This window comes from Brachypodium distachyon, chromosome 5 (assembly GCF_000005505.3).
Source record: "Brachypodium distachyon strain Bd21 chromosome 5, Brachypodium_distachyon_v3.0, whole genome shotgun sequence".
NCBI lineage: Eukaryota > Viridiplantae > Streptophyta > Magnoliopsida > Poales > Poaceae > Brachypodium > Brachypodium distachyon.
This window is the reverse complement of record NC_016135.3, coordinates 4,794,499-4,815,048: the sequence shown is the minus strand read 5'-3', so window position 1 is coordinate 4,815,048 and position 20,550 is coordinate 4,794,499. Positions and strand designations below refer to the sequence as shown.

The window sequence follows — 20,550 nt, the reverse complement described above, 5'->3', positions numbered from 1 at the left end:
TTGTCACTTGGGTGCGTGCGCTGCCGCGTCTAGATTGATCCATCGGTCGGGTTTGCTACCAACGTGCTCGGGACACGTCTTCGGTGGTCACTCCAGCAGCATTTAAAAAAAAGATTTAAGAAAAAACAGTTTTACAATACCCATCGTTTGGGGTTTGGAACACTGGATTTCATTTTTGGATTCTGGAAAAGTTGGTTCAAAATTGGGTATAGGAATTTAATGAGTATGAAATTTCATGCAACACTATAACTAACCCAGTACCTTTATAAAGCCATCATTTCTCTTGAATTATTTCTCATTCTATAAATCAATGTGGCAGACAAATTTGTTTCTTGAATTCATAATTCAAATTCAAATAAAAAATTGATTTCTTTTCATTTGGGATAAGGGCTACCAAGCGGGTTGTTAAGGATTTTAATTTTTTTTTAGCTTTCTTCTACATGCACTGATTGATTCATTCCTTGTTTTCAATGGTCTCAAAAAACCTCACTAGTGCATCTATCAAACAACCGTGGTATCTCATCTCAGATTCAAAAATTAAAAGGATAGTCACATAAAAAAAATTCTCTTCCACGACACGCCTCAACTTCTCTAAGAAGATAGCATTACCCATTACCCACAGCAAAGCTCCACGCTTTTACCCCTCCGATGCATTCTTGACCATGCATGACCGTGACATAGGACCGGGCATCTACTTCTACTCGATATTGAAATACGAGTAAATTTTAAGAAACCACGGGTTTTGGGGTTAGGTTTTCAAGGAGACACAGGTTTTGCGTCGTGCCATAGAAAACCACAGTTTCAGATCCTAATTGTTTCAGAAAACCCAAATGACCTGGATTAAGCACTTTTGACAGCGAAACTGACAGGTAGGACCCACAGGTAAGTCGCCACGTCAGATGGACTCTTTTTTTCCTAGCCCCTCATCTTAGTCTATATTTGCAGTTTGCTCCCAACTCCAAATTAAAAAAAAACAGGAAATTAGCAGCTCGGCGGGGAGCGGCGGCACGCGGGGCTCAGCGGCAGCCCTGCCTCCGTCTGCCCTCGCCCCGCCCCGCTCCGCCCAGCCCCGCCTTCGCCGGCCCCGCGCCGCCTCCGCCCGCCCCGCGCCCCTGCCCGGCGCCGCCTCCGCCTCCGTCTGCCCCAGCCCCGGTCCCGAGCTGCCTCCTGCCTGCCCCATCCCACCGCCGGCGACCGGCGACCAGCCCCTGCCCCTGCCCCGTGCTGCCATCGGGTTAACTTTTTTTTTAAAATGTGATTTGGAGTTGGGTGCAAATACAAACTAAGATGAGGGGGTTGGGGAAAAGAGAGATTGTCTGACGTGGTGACTTACTTGTGGGCCATATCTGTCAGTTTCGCTGTCAAAATGCCTAAACCTAGTCATTTGGGTTTTCTAAAACAATTAGGCTCTGACCTGTGATTTTCTGTGGCAAGACGCAAAACCTGTGCCTCCTTAAAAACATAACCCCAAAACCTGTGGTTTCTTGAAATTTACTCTTGAAATACAAATAGAGACAAACAACACCAAATTGTACCGAATCGATTTTTTTCAGTGGTACAACAGTTAAATACCAACAATCAAAGAGAGGAATAGAAGATATTTATTACTCCGATTAAGTGTCTTGGTTCACGATGGAGAAAAGATTTGTGAGAGCCCTGAGGAAGACAAAGGAGAAGCTCGGTGCCGAATCATCCTCATGTTGTGACAGGAAGGGCAACGGGGTGCCCTGCTGCCTCGGACTAGTACCACTGCTTCTTCTTTTTCTTAAGGTGTGTCATGCAACACTGCCGTGCATGACGGGCAAAGGCACCGAGCAGGGAGGCGAGGCTTGGCACGTCGGCCAAAGAAGAGGACATGCGGCGCCGACGGCACGAGAATAGAAAGAGAAACAATACGAAGCTAGGTTTCATATGATTTTATTAGTTTCGGTATTTCAGAAAAAACTGACATTGTTGACTAACAAACTTTGTTTGGCAAATGAAGGCACTGACATTTTTTAGTAACTGCGCAAGTTTTGAGTACTCTTTTGGCAACATCAGATTATACGGTGGCACTGGAGTAACATCAAATTATACGGTGGCACTGGAGTCTTATTTTGGAGAGCGGGGAAAACTTGTAATGTACATTGATAATTCTCTCATCTCGTTAATCTTTCAAATTGGCAGTAAATTTATCCAGACTGCATTTAGAACATCATAGTGAGATTTCTTTTGAAATACTCCCCCCGTCATGAAATAAGAATTTATACAAATCCACGTAACTTGTTACCAAAATTTCACAAATGTTAAGCAGTTATCAACAAAAGATGGCCGTCCGCCCCGTGTGTGGCGGTTTTGAGTTCCTGTGGCGATTTCATAGTCTCATCCTCGTCGCTGTTGTCTCTCCCGCCGGTCTGGTCTCGCTGTTGTCGTCGTCCAGTTTCTCATCGGGCTAAGGGGTCTTTTTGTCTCTATCTCGACTCGTGTTGTCATTGTTTCATTTGTGTTTTGGCTTTTCTGAAGCCGATAGTTCTTCTTCTCCTGTTAACTGCTTCCACCATAGACCTTTTGCGTGTTGCTAGGGCACGTGATCGGAATACACCAACCTAGTTTCAGTGATCAGTGTTTGCATTGGACTCTAGTTTCAGTGATGGAGAAGGTGCAAGGATTCATGCAAGATCTGAAATTGTCGGACGTTGAAAAGAAGGGCTTGAAATTGGGATGGACAGACGGAAAGAAGGTAGGTGAAATTGATCCGAAAGCAATGGCTAAACTACTGTCGGAGAAACCTGCAATAGCGGAGGTGTTGGGCAATACTTTGGGGAAGATCTGGTGTCCGATGAAGGGGCTCACATGCAAGGATCTGGGAGGGAATATTTTTCTCTTCACGTTCCATCAACCTACTGGTAAGAGGAAGTCACTTGAAGAGGGGCCTTGGATGTTCAATAGGGATTTACTTGTACTGGAAGATTTTGTTCAGTATTCCTTTGATACTATCCCTATTTGGGTGCGAGCATCTGGTCTGCCATTGGGCATGATGAACACCCAGACGGGTGAAGCGATGGGAGATCTGGTTGGAGAGTGTATTGAAGTTGCCGTAGGTGAGGATGGTATTGCTGAGGGCAAGTTTCTAAGATCAAGGTGCGTCTGACTATCACAGAACCACTGATGAGGGGTATGACAGTGGATGTTGAGGAAGAAGTCAAGGGTAGGAAAAAGAAGCGTGAAATTTGGTGCCCTTTTGCCTATGAGTACTTACCTGATTTATGTTATATTTGTGGTCTTATTGGTCATAGTGACCGAGTTTGCACTGTAAAACTTGCTCGGGGGGAGAAGAAGCAATTTGGTGCTTGGTTGAGAGTCCCCATGAACAGGAAAAGAAGCGATAATGAGAAGGGTCGTTGGTCTGACCAGGGGAGTGGAGGTACCTGGCGTGGAAGTGGCTGGAATAACAGAAGTAGCTGTTCGGGAAGCGATACACCTTTCTGGCGAAAGCCGGCCATTACAGGTGGTACTGAAAAATCAAAGAAGGTCGGAGGTAGAGAGGAGAAATAAGAGCCTGTATAAACAAACAGTTGCTGGTTTAGATCCCAATAATTTGCCACTGAGGCAGATATGTTTCGATGGGAGTTCTGTGATGCAGGCAGATTTGAGGCACGAAAATCTTGCAGGGGAACAGGTTGTACTTAATGATGGAAAGGGGCAGGAAAGGGGTGGCACACAGGAAAAAATGCATGATAAGAATCCTATGGTGCATGCTCCTGTTCATGTGGAAGATTCAATGGAGAAAAATAAGGAGAAGAAAAATCAGTTCCGGAGAATGGACCGTGGTACAAATCCAGTGGAGGAAAGATTGAATGTGAACGTTGGTGCAAAGAAAACATCTGACTCGATGGAGGTAGATGAGAAAGGAGATGGAAACAACCGTAATAAGAAGAGTAAAGTGGGGTTGTCGGAATAGCTCCACGAGCAGAAATGAAGCTAATTGCATGGAACTGCCGGGGCTTGGGGAATGGCCCGGCGGTTCGAGGTCTTCTGGATATACAGAAGAAGGAGGACCCCGACATCTTGTTTCTCTCGAAGACTAAGATGTGTGCTAAAAGGATGGACTGGTTTAGATGGAAGCTAGGTCTAACACAGATGTTTGTTAAAGATTGTGACGGCAGAAGTGGTGGTTTAGCATTGTTTTGAAGGAGGGATTTGAAGGTGACTGCGGGACAGCAATCTCGGTTTCATATTGATGCTGAGATAGAGGAGGAGGATGGCTTTTCATGGCGATTCACATGCATTTATGGGGAACCGAAGCAAGAAGAAAGAGAAGCGACTTGGAGATTACTTCGTACAATTAAACACCATAGTAATAGGCCTTGGTTATGTGTTGGTGATTTTAATGAAATTCTCTTGCAATGTGAGAAGGATGGTGGGGTGGATCGACCCCATGTGTGTATGGATCATTTTAAAAATGCTTTAGAGGATTGTAATCTGCATGATCTTGGCTTTTCAGGTGATCCTTTCACCTGGCGTAATAATAACCATATTTCTGAGTATTACATTAGAGAGAGACTAGATAGAGCTGTGGCTTCTCCTGAATGGTGTGCACATTTTCCTGGTTTTCGTGTTATTAATGGAGACCCTCGACACTCTGATCATCGCCCTGTCATTATTTGCATTGATGATCCTTGTGCCAGCAATGGAGGTCATAGGCAACATCTTTTTTCGTTTTGAGGCCAGATGGTTGGAAGAGGAGGATTGTGGAACTGTTGTTGAAAATGCCTGGAACAGAGAAGTGGCAGGAGGTGCTGCGAACATGCATGATGCTCTAAAGGGCGTGGCTAGGGATCTTGCTGGCTGGGACAAGTCCTCGTTGTCGGATTTGAAAAAGAGAATAGCCAGACAAAAGAAGGAGCTTGAGTGAAGTAGATGTTGTGCCATTGAGCAACGCAATGTAAATCGGGAGCAACTCTTGAAATATAAACTCGAACGCCTGGAGGTACAACGTGATTTGTATTGGCGACAGAGGGCACATGTTAACTGGATGGCAAGAGGAGATAAGAACACTTCATATTTCCATTCTTTTGCAACTGAACGCAAGCGCATCAATAAAATCAAATTTCTGAAAAAAGATGATGGCAACGTGTTAGAGAGTGAGGAGGGGATGGCGGCGGTGGTAACTGATTATTTTCATAACCTTTTCTTGTCTGCCGCAGGAACTCGTACTCCTGAATTGTTGGCCAACGTTGTTCCTCGTATCACATCGGCAATGAATGACTACTTATTGAGGGAATTCACAGCAGAGGAGGTATGTGCCGCATTGGATAGTATTGGTGATTTAAAGTCGCCCGGGCCTGATGGCATGCCATCTATTTTCTAGAAGAGATACTGGGATCTGATTGGTGAAAAGGTTACAGCTGAGGTCCTTTCTGTTCTGAATGGTGCAGATCTTCCACTTAATTGGAATGACACTTGTGTTGTCCTTATTCCTAAGGTAAAGAAACCTGAATGTATGAAGGACCTACGCTCTATTAGTTTGTGCAATGTTATGTACAAACTTGTTTCAAAAGTCCTCGCTAATCGCCAAAAGTATTTTGCAAGAGATTATTGCTCCAAACCAAAGTGCCTTCGTCCCAGGAAGACTAATCACACATAATATCCTACTTGCTTATGAAGTTACTCATTTTATGAAGAATAGGAGATTGGGAGGTGTGGGATATGCTGCTTTAAAACTTGATATGAGCAAAGCTTATGATAGAGTTGAGTGGCACTTTCTTGAGCATATGATGAGGAGGATGGGTTTTGATGATAGATGGATCCATTTGATTATGAAATGTTGCAGTACTGTGCGATACAAATTCAGATTTAATTGCAAGCTTACCGATGAATTGATTCCAAGTAGAGGGCTTCGACAGGGGGATCCGATCTCTCCATATTTATTCCTTATTTGTCCGGAAGCCTTCTCTAGCTTGCTGAACACGGCTGAACAAGAAGGGAGACTAGAAGGTGTTAGAGTCTGTCCAAATGCACCGAGTTTTAACCATTTATTGTTTGCAGATGATTCGTTAATTCTACTGCGTGTGTCAGAAGAAAGTCCACAACATCTGCAAAATATCCTAAATCTGTATGAGGTCTGCTCGGGGCAAACAATTAATACAGAGAAATCATCAATTATGTTCAGCAAGAATACTAACCAGCGAGATCGACAGAAAATGTTGCATCAGCTTGGACTGAGAAGGGAATCAATGAACGAGAGATATCTTGGTTTACCGGTGTATGTGGGAAGATCAAAAACCAAAACTTTTGGGTACCTGAAGGATCGTGTGTGGCAGCATATCCAAGGTTGGAAAGAAAAACTTTTGTCAAAAGCTGGAAAGGACATTCTCATCAAGGCTTGTGCGCAAGCAATACCGACGTTTGCTATGTCCTGTTTTGATCTCACAAAGGGATTGTGTGACCAAATGAGTAACATGATATGTAGATACTGGTGGGCGCAACAAGAAAATGAAAATAAAATGCACTGGCTGCGTTGGGACATTTTAACCTTGCCAAAGAAGATGGGTGGATTATGATATGGACATGATCACCATGGATACGACCATTAGAACCCTAATTGTTGGTGTATCTAATAACAATTATAATCAGGTGAATTCAATTACAAAATGTTTTCAATATGTTACTTGCAATGAGGCGGAGCTACTATCTTGTGTAATCTTATTATGTAGGCATCTTAATGAACTTTACAAATCCAAAGTGAAGATGAAGTGTGATAGCCTGCAAAGGGAGATTCAAAGTGAAGCCTATCAAGTCTACTTTCCAACAAATTAAACGGCACATGATTCGGAGCTTGCTAGAGAAAGATATCACGAATTAAATTTGAATCCGATTCGGGTCCGAGCTGCCAGGAGACCCGAATTTGTTTTAATCACCCAGGCCGCATCCGGAGTCCAAATCAAGCAAACAAGTACTTGTTGGAAAGGTAATTACAAGAACTTTCCAACGGATCTGGCCCCATCAAGAGATTCGACTCGTGCTGACTGTGGCGGACAAAACAAGCTGACGGATCTGTTTTTCTGTTTCCTAAAGAGTTGTAGTTTGTTAGGAAAGTTAGAGATAGAGTTGGATTTCGGACTCCTTAGTCAAGGTGGACGAAAATATCTTTCCCTCCTCCTTTATATACCCCATGAGCCCCCCTAAGGAGCCTTGGGTTTTGTTTAGTTAAAAGTTAGCCATCGCTACTACTTCGTGTAATCGCGTGTGTCGGTTAGACCACCTGTTTTACCGCTTTCGGAACCCCAACTTATCGTCTCGTTGAGACATTGGTTTGATATAGTATCTTCGCAATTTTAGATTGCATCCGCTATTTATCTTGTTCTTGCTTGTTCTTCGATTGCTTGCAGGAACAAAGACCTTCGTGGTCAGGTTGATCGTGCCCCCGCGTGATCAATAACCCTCTGGAGTTGGTGTATCGATTGCTAAGGCGCTGCCTCCTAGGCTGTAGTCGGATCGTCAACGTCACCTCCTACCCAAATCGAGAGTTACCAATCTCATCGAAAGATCGGGCCACCCGCACCCGTATCACGTGGTATCAGAGTTTAAGGTTGCTCGGTGAGATTTTTCCAGTTTATCCGTAGTTTAGATCTGTTTTTACCTATCGTCCAGAAAAAGCCAAACAAAAATTAGAATTAGTTACCTTGTCCTAGAACCAATCTGAGCCTTGCAATTTTCACATTAGTATTTGCATTGTTGAATCTTTGCTGCATTAATCGTGTCGAGTTGCTGGATTAGATTGGATCGTTTTTCAGATTTTTTCTACTAGATCGAACTTGCTTTTGGTTTTCTTGTTCTTCGTGTGACGCAGGTTTCCTTCATCAATCTTCCGCCGCCAAACTTCCTGCCACACCACCGCCATAATCTCCCGTCGCCACCATATCTTCCACCGAGTCTCTCTTCGAGTCCTACACCGAGTCCCTCTTGGAGTCCTACAGAGTCCTACACCGAGTCCCTCGTCGAGTCCTACACCGTGTCCTACATCGAGTTCTACATTGAGTCGGCAAGTTATAGTTTTCAGCCGCAAGTTCGAGTCCGAGTCCAATCAAGAGTGCTTTTGGAAAGTCCTATATATTTGTTTAGAGATCAAGTTGTTCGGAAAGTTGTCAAAAAAAAAAGGAAAGAAAAAAAAGAAAGAAAGAAAAAAAAAACGAAAAAAAACAGAGAAAGAGTTCGAGTCAGTTTCGGACCCGAGTCCGAGTAGAATTTTAGTTTCGGGTGGGTTTGACCCGTGTTCAGTAAAACGGGCGTATCTTTTGCATACCGACTCGGATTTGGACGTTCTTAGACTTTTTGGAAAGCTCACGACGAGGCGCATCAGGAAATATCCAGGGCGCTGCCCTGCACTTTGACCCTCAATTCGGTTTGTAAGGTGGACTTTTGGAGCTTCCAAGTTTCTGCATCCGTTTTCCGGCGTCGCTGCAGCCCGGTGTTTCTCAGTTTTCTCCACCGTCCGACATCCGTTTTGAGTGATCTTGCCCTTGCTAGAAAGCTTGTGTCGATACCCTTCTAACCCATATTTTTCCATATTTTTCTGAATTTTTCTTACTGCAGCCTTTGCTGTTCTTCGACAGACCGACGTACAGTTTTCCGGTCCTTCTTTTGCGTGAGTTTCTAGGGTTAAAAAAAAAAAGAAAAAAAAAAGAAGAAGAAAAGAATAAGAAGCCAAACAGAAGGCCACAAAAAGAAAAAAGAAGAAAAAAAAATCCCAGGGATTTACTTGTTGTGCCATCTTTTGATCTTTCTATCATATCTTCTTCAGTATCTAGGCTTAGTTAATTTCTGTAATTCGTTCTTGTCGACTCCAGCAGCTAGGACTAGCATTATTGAGCATATTTTCAACTTTGCATTGCTGATTTGATTATTTGCTATTCTTTGCTACTCACAACAGCCTCCAAGCTCCACAGATTCTACACCTAGGTTGGTTTGTTACCGAGGCATCGATATATTTAATCTTCGGAGGGCTTGGTTACGCCGCTGGCCATCACCTTCCTGTTTTGCATGGTAAGAACTCGTAAGAACTTGATTTTTAGCTTGAGAGTTGAGCGACTTGTAGCCACATCCTAGTAGTTGATAGGAACATATTACTGTGATTTGTTTCTTGTTTCTACTAACCATGACAGGACTTACACGAAGCATGGCAACTAGACCGATGCTATTCCGTGACCGCGATGAGTGCTTTTCACCCCGGCCATCCTGCACGTCTCTTGTTGATAATGCCACGGTAACGGTACAAAGCACTCCTTCTAATACAATTAAATTGTGTGTACCTTTCTTTGAGGGGAAAAATGATGCTGAAACGTATATAGATTGGGAGCTAGCTTTAACTGCACAATTCACATGCTTCCATGTACTTGATAGTCGCAAGGTTCAAATTGCTAGTAGTAAATTTACTTTTGCTGCTTTATCTTGGTGGAATGAGATAGTTAGAGAAAAGAAAATTCCCCACACTTGGGTTGATATGAAGAAAATCATGAGAGAAAAATATGTCCCTTTTAGTTATGCTTTTAACTTGCGTTCAAAATTACGACGTTTGGCACAAGATGATAAAACTGTTGATGATTACTACAATGAGTTCCAAATTATAACCTTGCGATCTGGTTTAGATGAAACCGAACAAAGAAAAATGGATAGGTTTTATTGTGGGCTTAACTTTCCCGCACCCGTATCAGATTAGGTTATAAGGACCTATACTCTTTTAATTTGGCTATGCTTGCCAAACAAGCTTGGCGGCTCTTGTCTAATCCAGACTTTTTATGTGCTCGGGTCTTGAAGGCAAAATATTACCCAGATTCAGATCTGCTACAGGCAAGTTCTACGGTTAGCTGTCCTATACATGAAGAAGTATTCTGAAAGGGATTGAATTATTGGGACATGGTATTATAAAAAGGGTTGGTGATGGTCTATCCATAAATATCTGGTCCGTAACATGGATTCCAAGAAAATGGTCAAGGAAACCAATCACTCCTAGAAGGAATATTGTAATTGATCGGGTCTCAGATCTTATGCTACCTGACGGGGGCTGGGATGTGCAGCTTGTGAAGGAAGTGTTCTGGGAAGAAGATGCACAACTAATTTTGGCTATCCCGGTGTTTGATGATATGGAAGATACTTGGGCATGGCATTATGAGGCAAAAGGGATATTTACAGTGAAATCGGCGTATCGCCTAGCTCGGGAATTTGAATGTATTAATATTGCTGAAGGATCTCACCATGACGGTTGTGACCAAGATTTTAATTGGAACTATATCTGGTCAGCGCCTTGCCCGGCAAAGATTAAGCAGTTCTTATGGAGATTTGCACATAATAGTTTACCTCTTCGGATGAGCATTCGAAGGCGAGGAGTTGACTGTGAAACCTGTTGCCCGGTCTGTCGCAGACTGAATGAAGATGGGGGTCATCTATTCGTTCACTGCAAATTTGTACGAAATGTTTGGCGGACACTGGATATGGAACCTGAACATGCCTTATTGACTAGATGTAATGGCCCAAAAGCGATGCTGGAACATATCTTCTCTCGGCCCACAAAACAAAAGATATTGTGGATAGCAATGTTTTGGACATGGTGGAATGTTCGTAATAAGATTAATGCTGGTGAGGGGGTCTACAACCTAGATGATGTTTGCTTCCGAATCCGGCGTTCTGCTATTGAGTATGAAAAATTCTTCTTGAAACCAGAGAAGCCGGCCCAACCTCCACCAACATCCTGGTCTTTACCTGACGAGAATTGTCTCAAGATCAATATTGATGGCAGTTTCGATGCTGGGACAAGGTCGGGCAGATGGGGCTTTATTATTAGAGACCACTAGGGGGATGCTGTTGGTTTCGGAGCTGGAAAGATTAATCATGTTATGGATCCTCTGCAAGCTAAAGCGACTGCCTGTATTAAGGCATTGGAGACAGCCCAGATGTGGGGAATGACAAATGTCATAGTGGAAGCAGATGTCCTTCTACTCGTTCAGGCACTTAATTGATCAGATCATGATTTGGGAGAAATCAGGGCCAATGCTGTGCTTAACTTTAACTCAGTTGCTGATGACCTCACGGCTTCAGGTGCCAAGATGGAGCATTCCATATGGCCGGGTCGCGCCCTTACCGTCGTAAAGTAACGGAATAGATATGTTACTTTAAAAAAATAAAAAAAAATCACAAATGTTTTGATTTTTGAACGGTCAACCACTCGAAGGCCGCTGAAAGGCAGGTCTCCACGTGTCTGGAAAAAATAATCGCGCAGGATCCAAAAAATAATCACCCAGGATCCACCAAATAAACCGATGCCATTTCTCTCCCCATCCGCGCCCGTGCGACCTTTGATCCCAAACTCCTAGACGCAACCCGGGCTGTGATCCCACGCGTCCGGACGCCGCCATGGCCGCGTGGCGCCTCCGCCGCGCCGGCACCGCTCTCGCTGCCTCCTCCGCACTCGCCGCGGCGGCGGCCGCCGCGTCAGCCTGGTCGTCGGCGTCCGCGTCCGACTCCACCCCCGTGGCCCTCGGGGCCGCGCGGCAGCGCGTGACGCAGCCGGGGGCTGCCGCCCCTCCTCGCGCCGCGCAGCTGGCGGCGCTGGCTGGGTCAACGGCCGCGGAGCCCCTCGACGTGCTGGTGGTCGGCGGCGGCGCCACCGGCTGTGGCGTTGCGCTTGACGCGGCCACCCGTGGCCTCCGCGTTGGCCTGGTCGAGCGGGAGGACTTCTCCTCGGGCACCTCGTCCCGATCCACCAAACTCATCCATGGGGGTGCGTGCCTAACTCCCAGCCCTAGCTCCTTCGATGATTCTCCTTTTGCATGTAGATCCCTGTAGTTTGCGATTGTAGCCTCTTACAACTCTCACTCAGTATTAATATCGAATCTTCTAGAGTGCTTGGCCGATTAGATTTGGTGGTCCGGGCTAGTGGTCACTACTTCAACCAGTGAGACGAGACATTGTGAAACGAGAGGGTCAGGGCTTGAGGCCTGTGGGGTTTACAATTTTACATACTGGCATTTGTTTGAAAATGACCACTTTCTTACTTATCTCTTTTACTTACTGAGATGATGAAACGGTAGCTTTCTAGTTAACACCGGAAGTTAGTGGTCCCTCTAGACCAAAGTGTACATGTTTTAAAATACGCACTCACCATAAGAGTTAATTTTTCAGCGGTGGACTGTGGACATAGTTTACATCTACATACATACAATCTGTAAAATATGAGTATCAAGCATTACACATGTTTCATGAACTGAATGCCTAAAAATCAAATTGAAAAGTATCTACAAATTAAGACCATGGTACTAAAATGACATCCAAATTCTTGTTGGTACTGCCATACTGGCATTTCACAAGTCAGAGCATGTGAGAGACACTAATGAACAATACCCAATGAAGTGATCAAGTGATGGCCCATTTCTGGAAAGTTTATCAGAGTTACATCATAGATCATCTGTTATTAACTTTGTGCTTTATTCACTGTGGTTGTTTTTTAAGGAATGAGAAAAAAAAACACATGTGAATATACAGTACTTCACAGTATTTACCTGTACTATAGGAGTATATAAGGTTACCGAGGTGGTATATTCACTACTTTAGAGGTGGTATGCACATTTATTTAAACATACTTCCTTTTGTATGCGAACATACATGTATTAACAAATAATACTAACAAATATGGTTCCAGTTGCAGTTTTTCCATGTAGTTCGTATTTAAGTATCTTAGAAATTGGTGATAGGAATACGCCCGGGCCTTTTATTTTTACCCGGAAGAGAGGGAGCACTGTGTTGGACTGTTGGTAGTATATAAGATATGCTTGTAATCACACCCGTTTGTATGGTGTATTTTCCTATATATACAGCATTTACCACTGTCTTTGCAATAGTTGGCCTATCCACCTGAATACCCATGAATCCAGGTTCGCCCGCACTAGGTTGTGTGAATGTAATGGTTAGAGTGAAGAAGGTTTTTTAAACTCAGAAACTTATTTAATAATCAAGATATTCCTTCAGAGTGCAGAAACATTCTTATTTGTTTTGTTATGGTCTGGATACCGTGGCTAGGGCATTCGTCCTTGTGTTGCCGCTGCATGGCCTAATCCCTTATTCCCTTTCATGGTAGAGAGTCTCCGGGGATTATTTCATTGCTTCCTTAAGAGTTAAACGGCAGCTGTTCGTATAGGTTACTGATTTGATTGACATGCCGGATCACAGTTCAAACTCTTGCCATGCCACAGGTCCATAGCTCTGCCTTCCAAGTTCCAATTCTGTTAGACTCTGCCTAATTTAGACGAGACAGTCGTATCCCTCATGGATACTTAACTCTCTCTCTTTCTAACCTTATCCTATGCCTTCCTGGTGACCTGGACAGGCACATGTACGTCCTATTACCGTGACTGGCTTGCTGTGTGGCCTCTTCATATAAGCCCATAACATGTTTTAGTAATTGGTAATGTAAATTTGCATTGTCTTTACGTCTTGCATTGGATTCATTTGTACAGGTGTGCGCTACTTGGAGAAGGCAGTGTTTAATCTTGATTATGGGCAGCTCAAACTTGTTTTTCATGCTCTTAAGGAACGCAAGCAAGTTATTGAGAATGCTCCTCACTTATGCCATGCTTTGCCGTGCATGACTCCTTGCTTTAACTGGTTTGAGGTTGTATACTATTGGTTTGGTTTGAAGTTCTATGATATAGTTGCTGGAAGAAGGTTGCTACATTTATCTCGGTATTATTCTGTAGAAGAATCAGTTGAACTTTTCCCGACCCTTGCAAGGAATGATGGTGATCGTAGCCTAAGAGGAACAGTAGTATACTATGATGGTCAAATGAATGACTCTCGTTTGAATGTGGGGTTGGCATGCACATCTGCAGTTGTTGGTGCAGCTATTCTCAATTATGCTGAAGTAATCTCCCTCATTAAGGATGAATCTGGAGAGAGGATCATTGGTGCACACATCCGTGACGCGCTATCAGGTAGAACAAAGTATGTCTTTTCTCTTTCCACTATATGAAACATAGAATCACTTTAAAGTGTGACTCAAGTTTTTTTATTCAATGATATTGTGTTATCTTTCCATTCGACATATATTTACTTTTAGTAGACCTTTTCTAGTTTGAAACGCGATTAAATATTTTGAACATGTTGGTGACTGGAATGTGACTAAGTAATCAAATCAAATGATTGGAGCAATTTGTTGTGTCAAATGGTGAAGCTGCACCATCAGAACTGTATTGTGATCTACCAGAAAACTGTAGATAATCTAAAGTACGCAACATATTAAGTAGTCTGTTAGCATGGATATGGGCAAAAACATAACTTACAAAGTGGATTGTATATTTGTATTCTTACTTGGCAACATTTTCTGTAATGCTACATTACCATCTGGAATGCTGTTGCTTATCTAGTTAGCTAGGCAGTCATGTTATGTAACCTCTTCATCTGGTTTTGTATATCAGGTAAGGAATTTGACACATTTGCAAAGGTGGTTGTCAATGCATCAGGAGCATTCTGTGACAATGTGAGGAAGATGGCTAACAGTGATGTAGTACCCATGATCTGTCCAAGCAGTGGGGTGCACATTGTACTTCCAGATTATTATTCCCCTGAAGGGATGGGGTTAATTGTCCCCAAAACCAAAGATGGTAGGGTTGTATTTATGCTGCCATGGTTGGGAAGGACGATTGCCGGGACAACTGATTCTAGTACAGCAATAACAATGCTTCCTGAACCACATGAGGATGAAATACAGTTTATATTAGATGCAATCTGTGATTATCTTAACGTTCAGGTTCGTTTGCTTGTGTATATGTAACTTTTAAGCTATTTTTCGTCAACTTAAACCTCTCTTTATGTCTGTTGAGTTTAATGTGAGTATGTGGGTGATATGCTCATGCTAGATCTTGTACATGAAAATTAATCTAGAGTATGCTATGATATTTAAAGTTAATCTGGCATCTGCGAGCTATTAAAAACCTGAGTATGTATAGGTTTCTGCTGCGCACTAGAAGTTCTAGATCAATCTTCCCAATAACAAGTACTCCCTCCGATCCATAATAAGTGTCTTGGATTTAGTACAAAGTTAGTAATCCAAGACACTTATTATGGATTGGAGGGAGTAGCTTTTTTTTTTTGTAAACAGTGGGTTATTGTGAAAAAACCAAGCATGTAATATATATTTATAATAGTAGAATATTATTAAATGAGTGCTGCTAATGCAATAATGGGTACTCATATATTATATAAAATAGGGTGACTCTTTTGCACTACTGGGTGTAGTTATTACCACGTCCGTTTCATGCAATTCAGGCAGTATTTAGCGTAACTGGGAGTATATAGTATGTTGTATAGAGTATATAGTACATAGTATGTATTAGAATATATACTATCTCGTAGATGGTATGTAAAGTTTTTATATTCTACATTATAGGTACAAATGTTAAGGTATTTCTAAAATATATATTAAAATCTACATACCAACTTGCAAATTTTCATGCAGTGCATTTTGGAGCATCTTAGGAATAGTATATGAGTATATTAAAATGATAAAGTAGAATATATACTAGCATGTGGTAGTTATGAGATGTGGGAGTACTAAACCTGGTAGAATATACACTAGCACCTGGTAGTCGGTGGTGGTGTGTGGTTATGTTGTGGCAACTTACTAGTATATATATATAGATAGGAAAACAGTATTATACTCTTGGGTGTATGTAGTCGCCTTGGATGTATGTATCATACTTCATTTTAATTTTCAATATACTCTATTATTAATTTCAAGATACCGGAAAATGAATTGTGTGAAAAAAATCTCTACCATATACCTTGTTTGCAATATACCCTTTTGCACACGTAAAAAATGAAATAAAAGGCTATATAATTAAAAGGAAGGTTCATTGAATTTTTTTCATGCAAGTCACTTTGACGTACTCTCTCCATTCCAGAATATAAGGCATATATTTTTTGTTGCTTGTCAAAGCTTATAACAAAAGATATTAACATCTACCATACCAAATCAATACACTATGAGAGCATATTTCATGACGGATTAAGTTATCTTGATTTGGCACTATGGATATTGATAACATTTTGCTATAAGCTTGGTCAAACTTTAGATGGTCAAGAAAATTTATATGCCTTATATTTTGGAATTGAGAAAGTACCTTCTAATAATTAATTAAGTATGTACGATGTGATTAAAGTGTATAATAAGGTCATCTAGGTGGTATAATAGAGGTGGGAGTACATACACCTAGGATCACGGAAGAGAGTCCTTTTGTGTGTGTGTGTCAACTTTCAACTATCAGTACTAAAAGTCATGCACTCATTAGAATCCCAAGGGCTTGTATGGCTATTTTTCTCTGCACCTTTTCGATCATGGTTATGCGTTCAAGACTTGTACCTACCTTGTTCTTTTTCTTGTATTTTTCTTTTCTTTTTAATTTGTTGTGATGCCATTAACATAATTTCCAATCAAGGAAGGAAAATTGGAAAAATTCTAACCATAGAGATAAAATTCCAATGCTGCATATTAGGTGAGGCGTTCAGATGTTCTTTCTGCCTGGAGTGGTATACGCCCATTGGCCATGGATCCTTCAGCAAAGAACACAGAAAGTATTTCTAGAGATCATGTTGTATTTGAAGACTACCCAGGGCTAATAACAATCACGGGTGGAAAATGGACAACTTATAGAAGGTAAGGGGTTCCCCATTTTCTAATTTAATCAAATGGTTAGGCCCAATCAAGTTTTGGGCGTGGTTTACTATCATTCATATCATGGTGTCTTATGTGTGCCTTAAAAGAATGCATCATTCAGATCATGATATTATATATGTAGTACATTGATTTCATCTATTAATGTGATACATTGTAATTGGAGCATTGTTTATTGCATAAGTAGTATATTAGTTGGACTGTAGCTTAATGTACAGGTTGTCTGCTACTACTAGGATGGGATGGTAGGCTAAAGGGGTGTGCGCAGTCTCAAATATTTAGACTCCATTGTTGTATTCTAATGCGCCGTATTTATTCAGCATGGCTGAAGACGCTGTTAATGCAGCCATACGGTCAGGGAATTTGAAGCCAGCTAATGACTGTGTTACTGATCATTTGCATATTGCTGGTGGATACGGATGGGACCCTGCTTCTTTTACTGTGCTTGCTCAGAATTTCAAGCGAATGAAAAAGACATATGGTGGCAAAGTTATCCCAGGTGCAATGGACAGTGCTGTATCAAAACATCTGTCACATGCATATGGAACTTTGGCTGAACAAGTGGCTGCAATTGCCCAGGTTCGTGCTCCTTCGACTCTGGCAAATTACATATGCAAACTAACTTTTGACTAGAAAACAAAGAAAGCATGTTCTATTTGTGTTTTCTAATTCAAGCCTCAAACATGAGCACTGGCTGGAAATACTTTTCTTACGTACAATTATAATTTAGAACATAAACACAGTATAACCCTAGACAATACCACCATATATTTGGCGTGTTCCGATGTTGATCATTGAATCACCCAGATGCATGTGATATTTCTGAGTGATATCTGTACTCCAGTAGCGCGTTGAAAAACTACAGCGCAGGTGAGGTGGACTGTTCACTGTAGAAGAGTGACTGAATTGCCGCGAGTTATGGCTCGTGAACTGGGTAATGTCCCGTAATTGGTGTCGATCTGGATCATTTTGACATACTGACATGAGATGGAGAGAAATTTTGGCATATAATCTGAAGTTCTTCATAGACTAAGGGCATGTTTGGATCTTCCACATGCTTTACCTAACGAAGCTAAGACAAGCTAACCCATACAGTCAGTAGTCCAATGAAACAAGGTTATATTTTTTGTTCCTTATCCCAAGGTGGAGTTAGTGCCTTAGTGTTAGTTGCTGCACATTTTTACTGTACACTCAGTTGCTTGCCCATGCAGGAGACTCGATTTGTCTCTCCACCGAAAGCAAGCCTGTTCTAGCTTTGACCTAGATTGCCCAAGAAAGCTAATTTTTAGTTGCTACCAAATACTTATCCTTGCCCAGCAAGGAGTAAGTTTGCATAGGGTCCAAACTAGCCCCAAGTACTCTCATTTAAAGACCCACACTCCCGGTCTCTCACACTCTGCCCTGTGAAACTCCTGGCTCACACCATTTTATATGCATGCAGTGAACGCCGAATGTCACTGTAAAATTCTCAACTTTTTGCACGGAACAAATGAACTGCACATTCCTGTGCTTCTTAACTTAGTTATGTGGATACCACAATTATATGTTAAAATAGTTGACTTGCTTATTATTCTCTGGAAAAAAAACCTAATCTGTGGTAATTAGATAACTAATATACTTTAGTACTTTACAGTTGTCGATACTTCAATTTGCATATTCAGGATTCCCTGCATCTGAAGGATGAAATGATGATGGCAAATAAATCTCCGCTTTCACTCTAAATTAAGTGGTCTAATTCATTTTTTATTGCAATTATATCAACAACCTATAATTCTTCATGCTATTTGACTTGTTTGTCTATGCGACCTATAGTTATTGTTCTGGATGCTATTCGGCCTGTTTGTGTATCAGTGCATCCCTTGCATTGCCTAAACCCACTTTCCCTTGGTTTATGGGAATTGTATTATTGACCTATACTTATGTACACTGCGTTGTATTTCATTTATGCTGCCACATGTTCACATTTCTTGTAGTGGCTTTTGACTATCGGGGATTTGCCTAGCCTCAGTAGTTAACTATTCAGCATGAGTTGAGCTATGTGATGTACCTATGCTGTCTCAAATACAGTGCATTCATTCTGTCGTTCAACACATCGTATGATTTTACACATGGCATGATGCAGCTGAATCCGAGGCTTGACTTTATTCTACTCTAAAAATGTGGTTTGCATACCAATTCAGCCACTTTAAATGTTAATAGTTTATTTCGTTTTTTAGAACGAAGGATTGGGAAAGCGACTGGCTCATGGATACCCATTTTTAGAAGCTGAAGTGGCATATTGTGCTCGTCATGAGTACTGTGAATCTGCTGTCGACTTTGTGGCAAGGAGATGTCGGCTTGCCTTTCTTGACACAGATGCTGCAGGGAGAGCACTGCCCAGGATCATTGAGATTTTAGCTTCGGAACACAAGTGGGACAAGGCAAGACGGAAGCTTGAACTCCAGAAGGGTATAGAGTTCTTGGAAACCTTCAAGTCATCAAAGAATGCACAGTTCAGGGATGGAAAACATAACGGTGAGGATTTATTTTAATGCAGACCCCTTTGGCACATCTAACTGAACTTGTGATTTCATATTTGTAGGGCAATGACTGAAAACATCAGTACTGTGAATGAACGTGGGGGTACAGTTACGTGGCGCAGTTATGCTATTGAACTTCAACAAAGCAAGCTCTAGTACAAAAACCACTTACTGCATGTGTGCTGGGTTCCGATAAGTTTTTCGTTTCCCCCCTCTCTGCACGCGGTTACATATCTGATTATGGCAAAATAAGATTATACTGTAGTTGGATATTGGAATGGGAAAGTAGTTGGTCTAACAATAAGTTGTATTGAGATATATGGGAAATTGGCAAGAACCCATGTTGATGATATCGTCTCTTCAGAGGTCTGATTGATTCGAATAACCAGATTTGCGTACATACTGTCAATGAAAAAACAACTGTCAATCATAAGAAAAGGAGTTGCCAAAAAAAAAATCATAAGAAAAGGGAAAATGATTGGACCCCACGCTCGGCTGATCCAACCATCTGTCCCAGTGCGCGTGAGAAGGGATGGAGAAGCTTTGCCGTACGTGATCTTTTTTCCGACCCGTCTCTTTCCGTTTTTTCTGGTTCACGTGCGGCTGCATCTTCGACTCCTCCAAAGTATGCCGTGTTGCTCCCCAACGATGTTCCTTTGCATGCTCTAGTTCTCGCTTGTCCTCTCTGTTTTCTTGAGTTCATCTTCTAATTTTCTGTTCCTTTCGGGAGCTCATCCAAGCATGCATGAACTCAAGGTGGAAATACGCATCATCGAGCTCAGGAAACATGAATATATGTCTGAGATTCCCAGGTCCAGCTCCAGCGACAACACGCGGGGACTGGTTGCGATGGATTTCTTGCAAGCGATCTCGATACGACAAGGTCTGGTGCTGAGAGGCAAGCGACACATTGTCACGGTCGGAGGCAGCGTCACTGATCTCCAAAGTCGAGACGTCAACATCCTGCGCGGTTGCTATGCCTGTGCCGGCAATGGCAGGTGGTTCGACAACAACCCCGGCCGACGATTGCAGGATGATGGACGCCAAAGCTGTCCATAGTAAAAGAGGCAAACGACACATTGTCATTGTCAAGGAGTAATTCTCCGTCCACTGGAAAAATGACCGTTGCTGCTCCGCCTCCCCCGCGGCGTGCCGCTCCGGCCACCACGGCCACCCTGCTGATGCCGTCCTCCTCCCGGAAGACCACGCTCCCGCCGCTGCCGCCCATCCTGGCTGGATTCCAACCCGAGAGGTATGCCCCTTCTGCTTCCCAGCTGTTTCCCGCTGGCTCTGTAGTTGCTGCGCCGTGGCAGGCGTGTCGAGTGCGCTTCG

At 42.5% G+C, this 20,550-nt stretch overlaps 1 protein-coding gene across 1 annotated transcript; it reads left to right on the top strand.

The window, feature by feature from the left end:
* The first annotated feature begins 11,321 nt into the window (after positions 1-11,321).
* LOC100837232 (glycerol-3-phosphate dehydrogenase SDP6, mitochondrial) lies at positions 11,322-19,616 on the top strand. The gene is made up of 7 exons (XM_003581303.4): positions 11,322-11,755; positions 13,488-13,961; positions 14,445-14,776; positions 16,521-16,681; positions 17,020-17,278; positions 18,916-19,213; positions 19,281-19,616. Exons 1-7 carry the CDS (start codon positions 11,389-11,391, stop codon positions 19,286-19,288), a joined length of 1,899 nt encoding a protein of 632 aa, XP_003581351.1. The 5' UTR covers positions 11,322-11,388; the 3' UTR covers positions 19,289-19,616.
* The last annotated feature ends 934 nt before the right edge of the window (positions 19,617-20,550 follow it).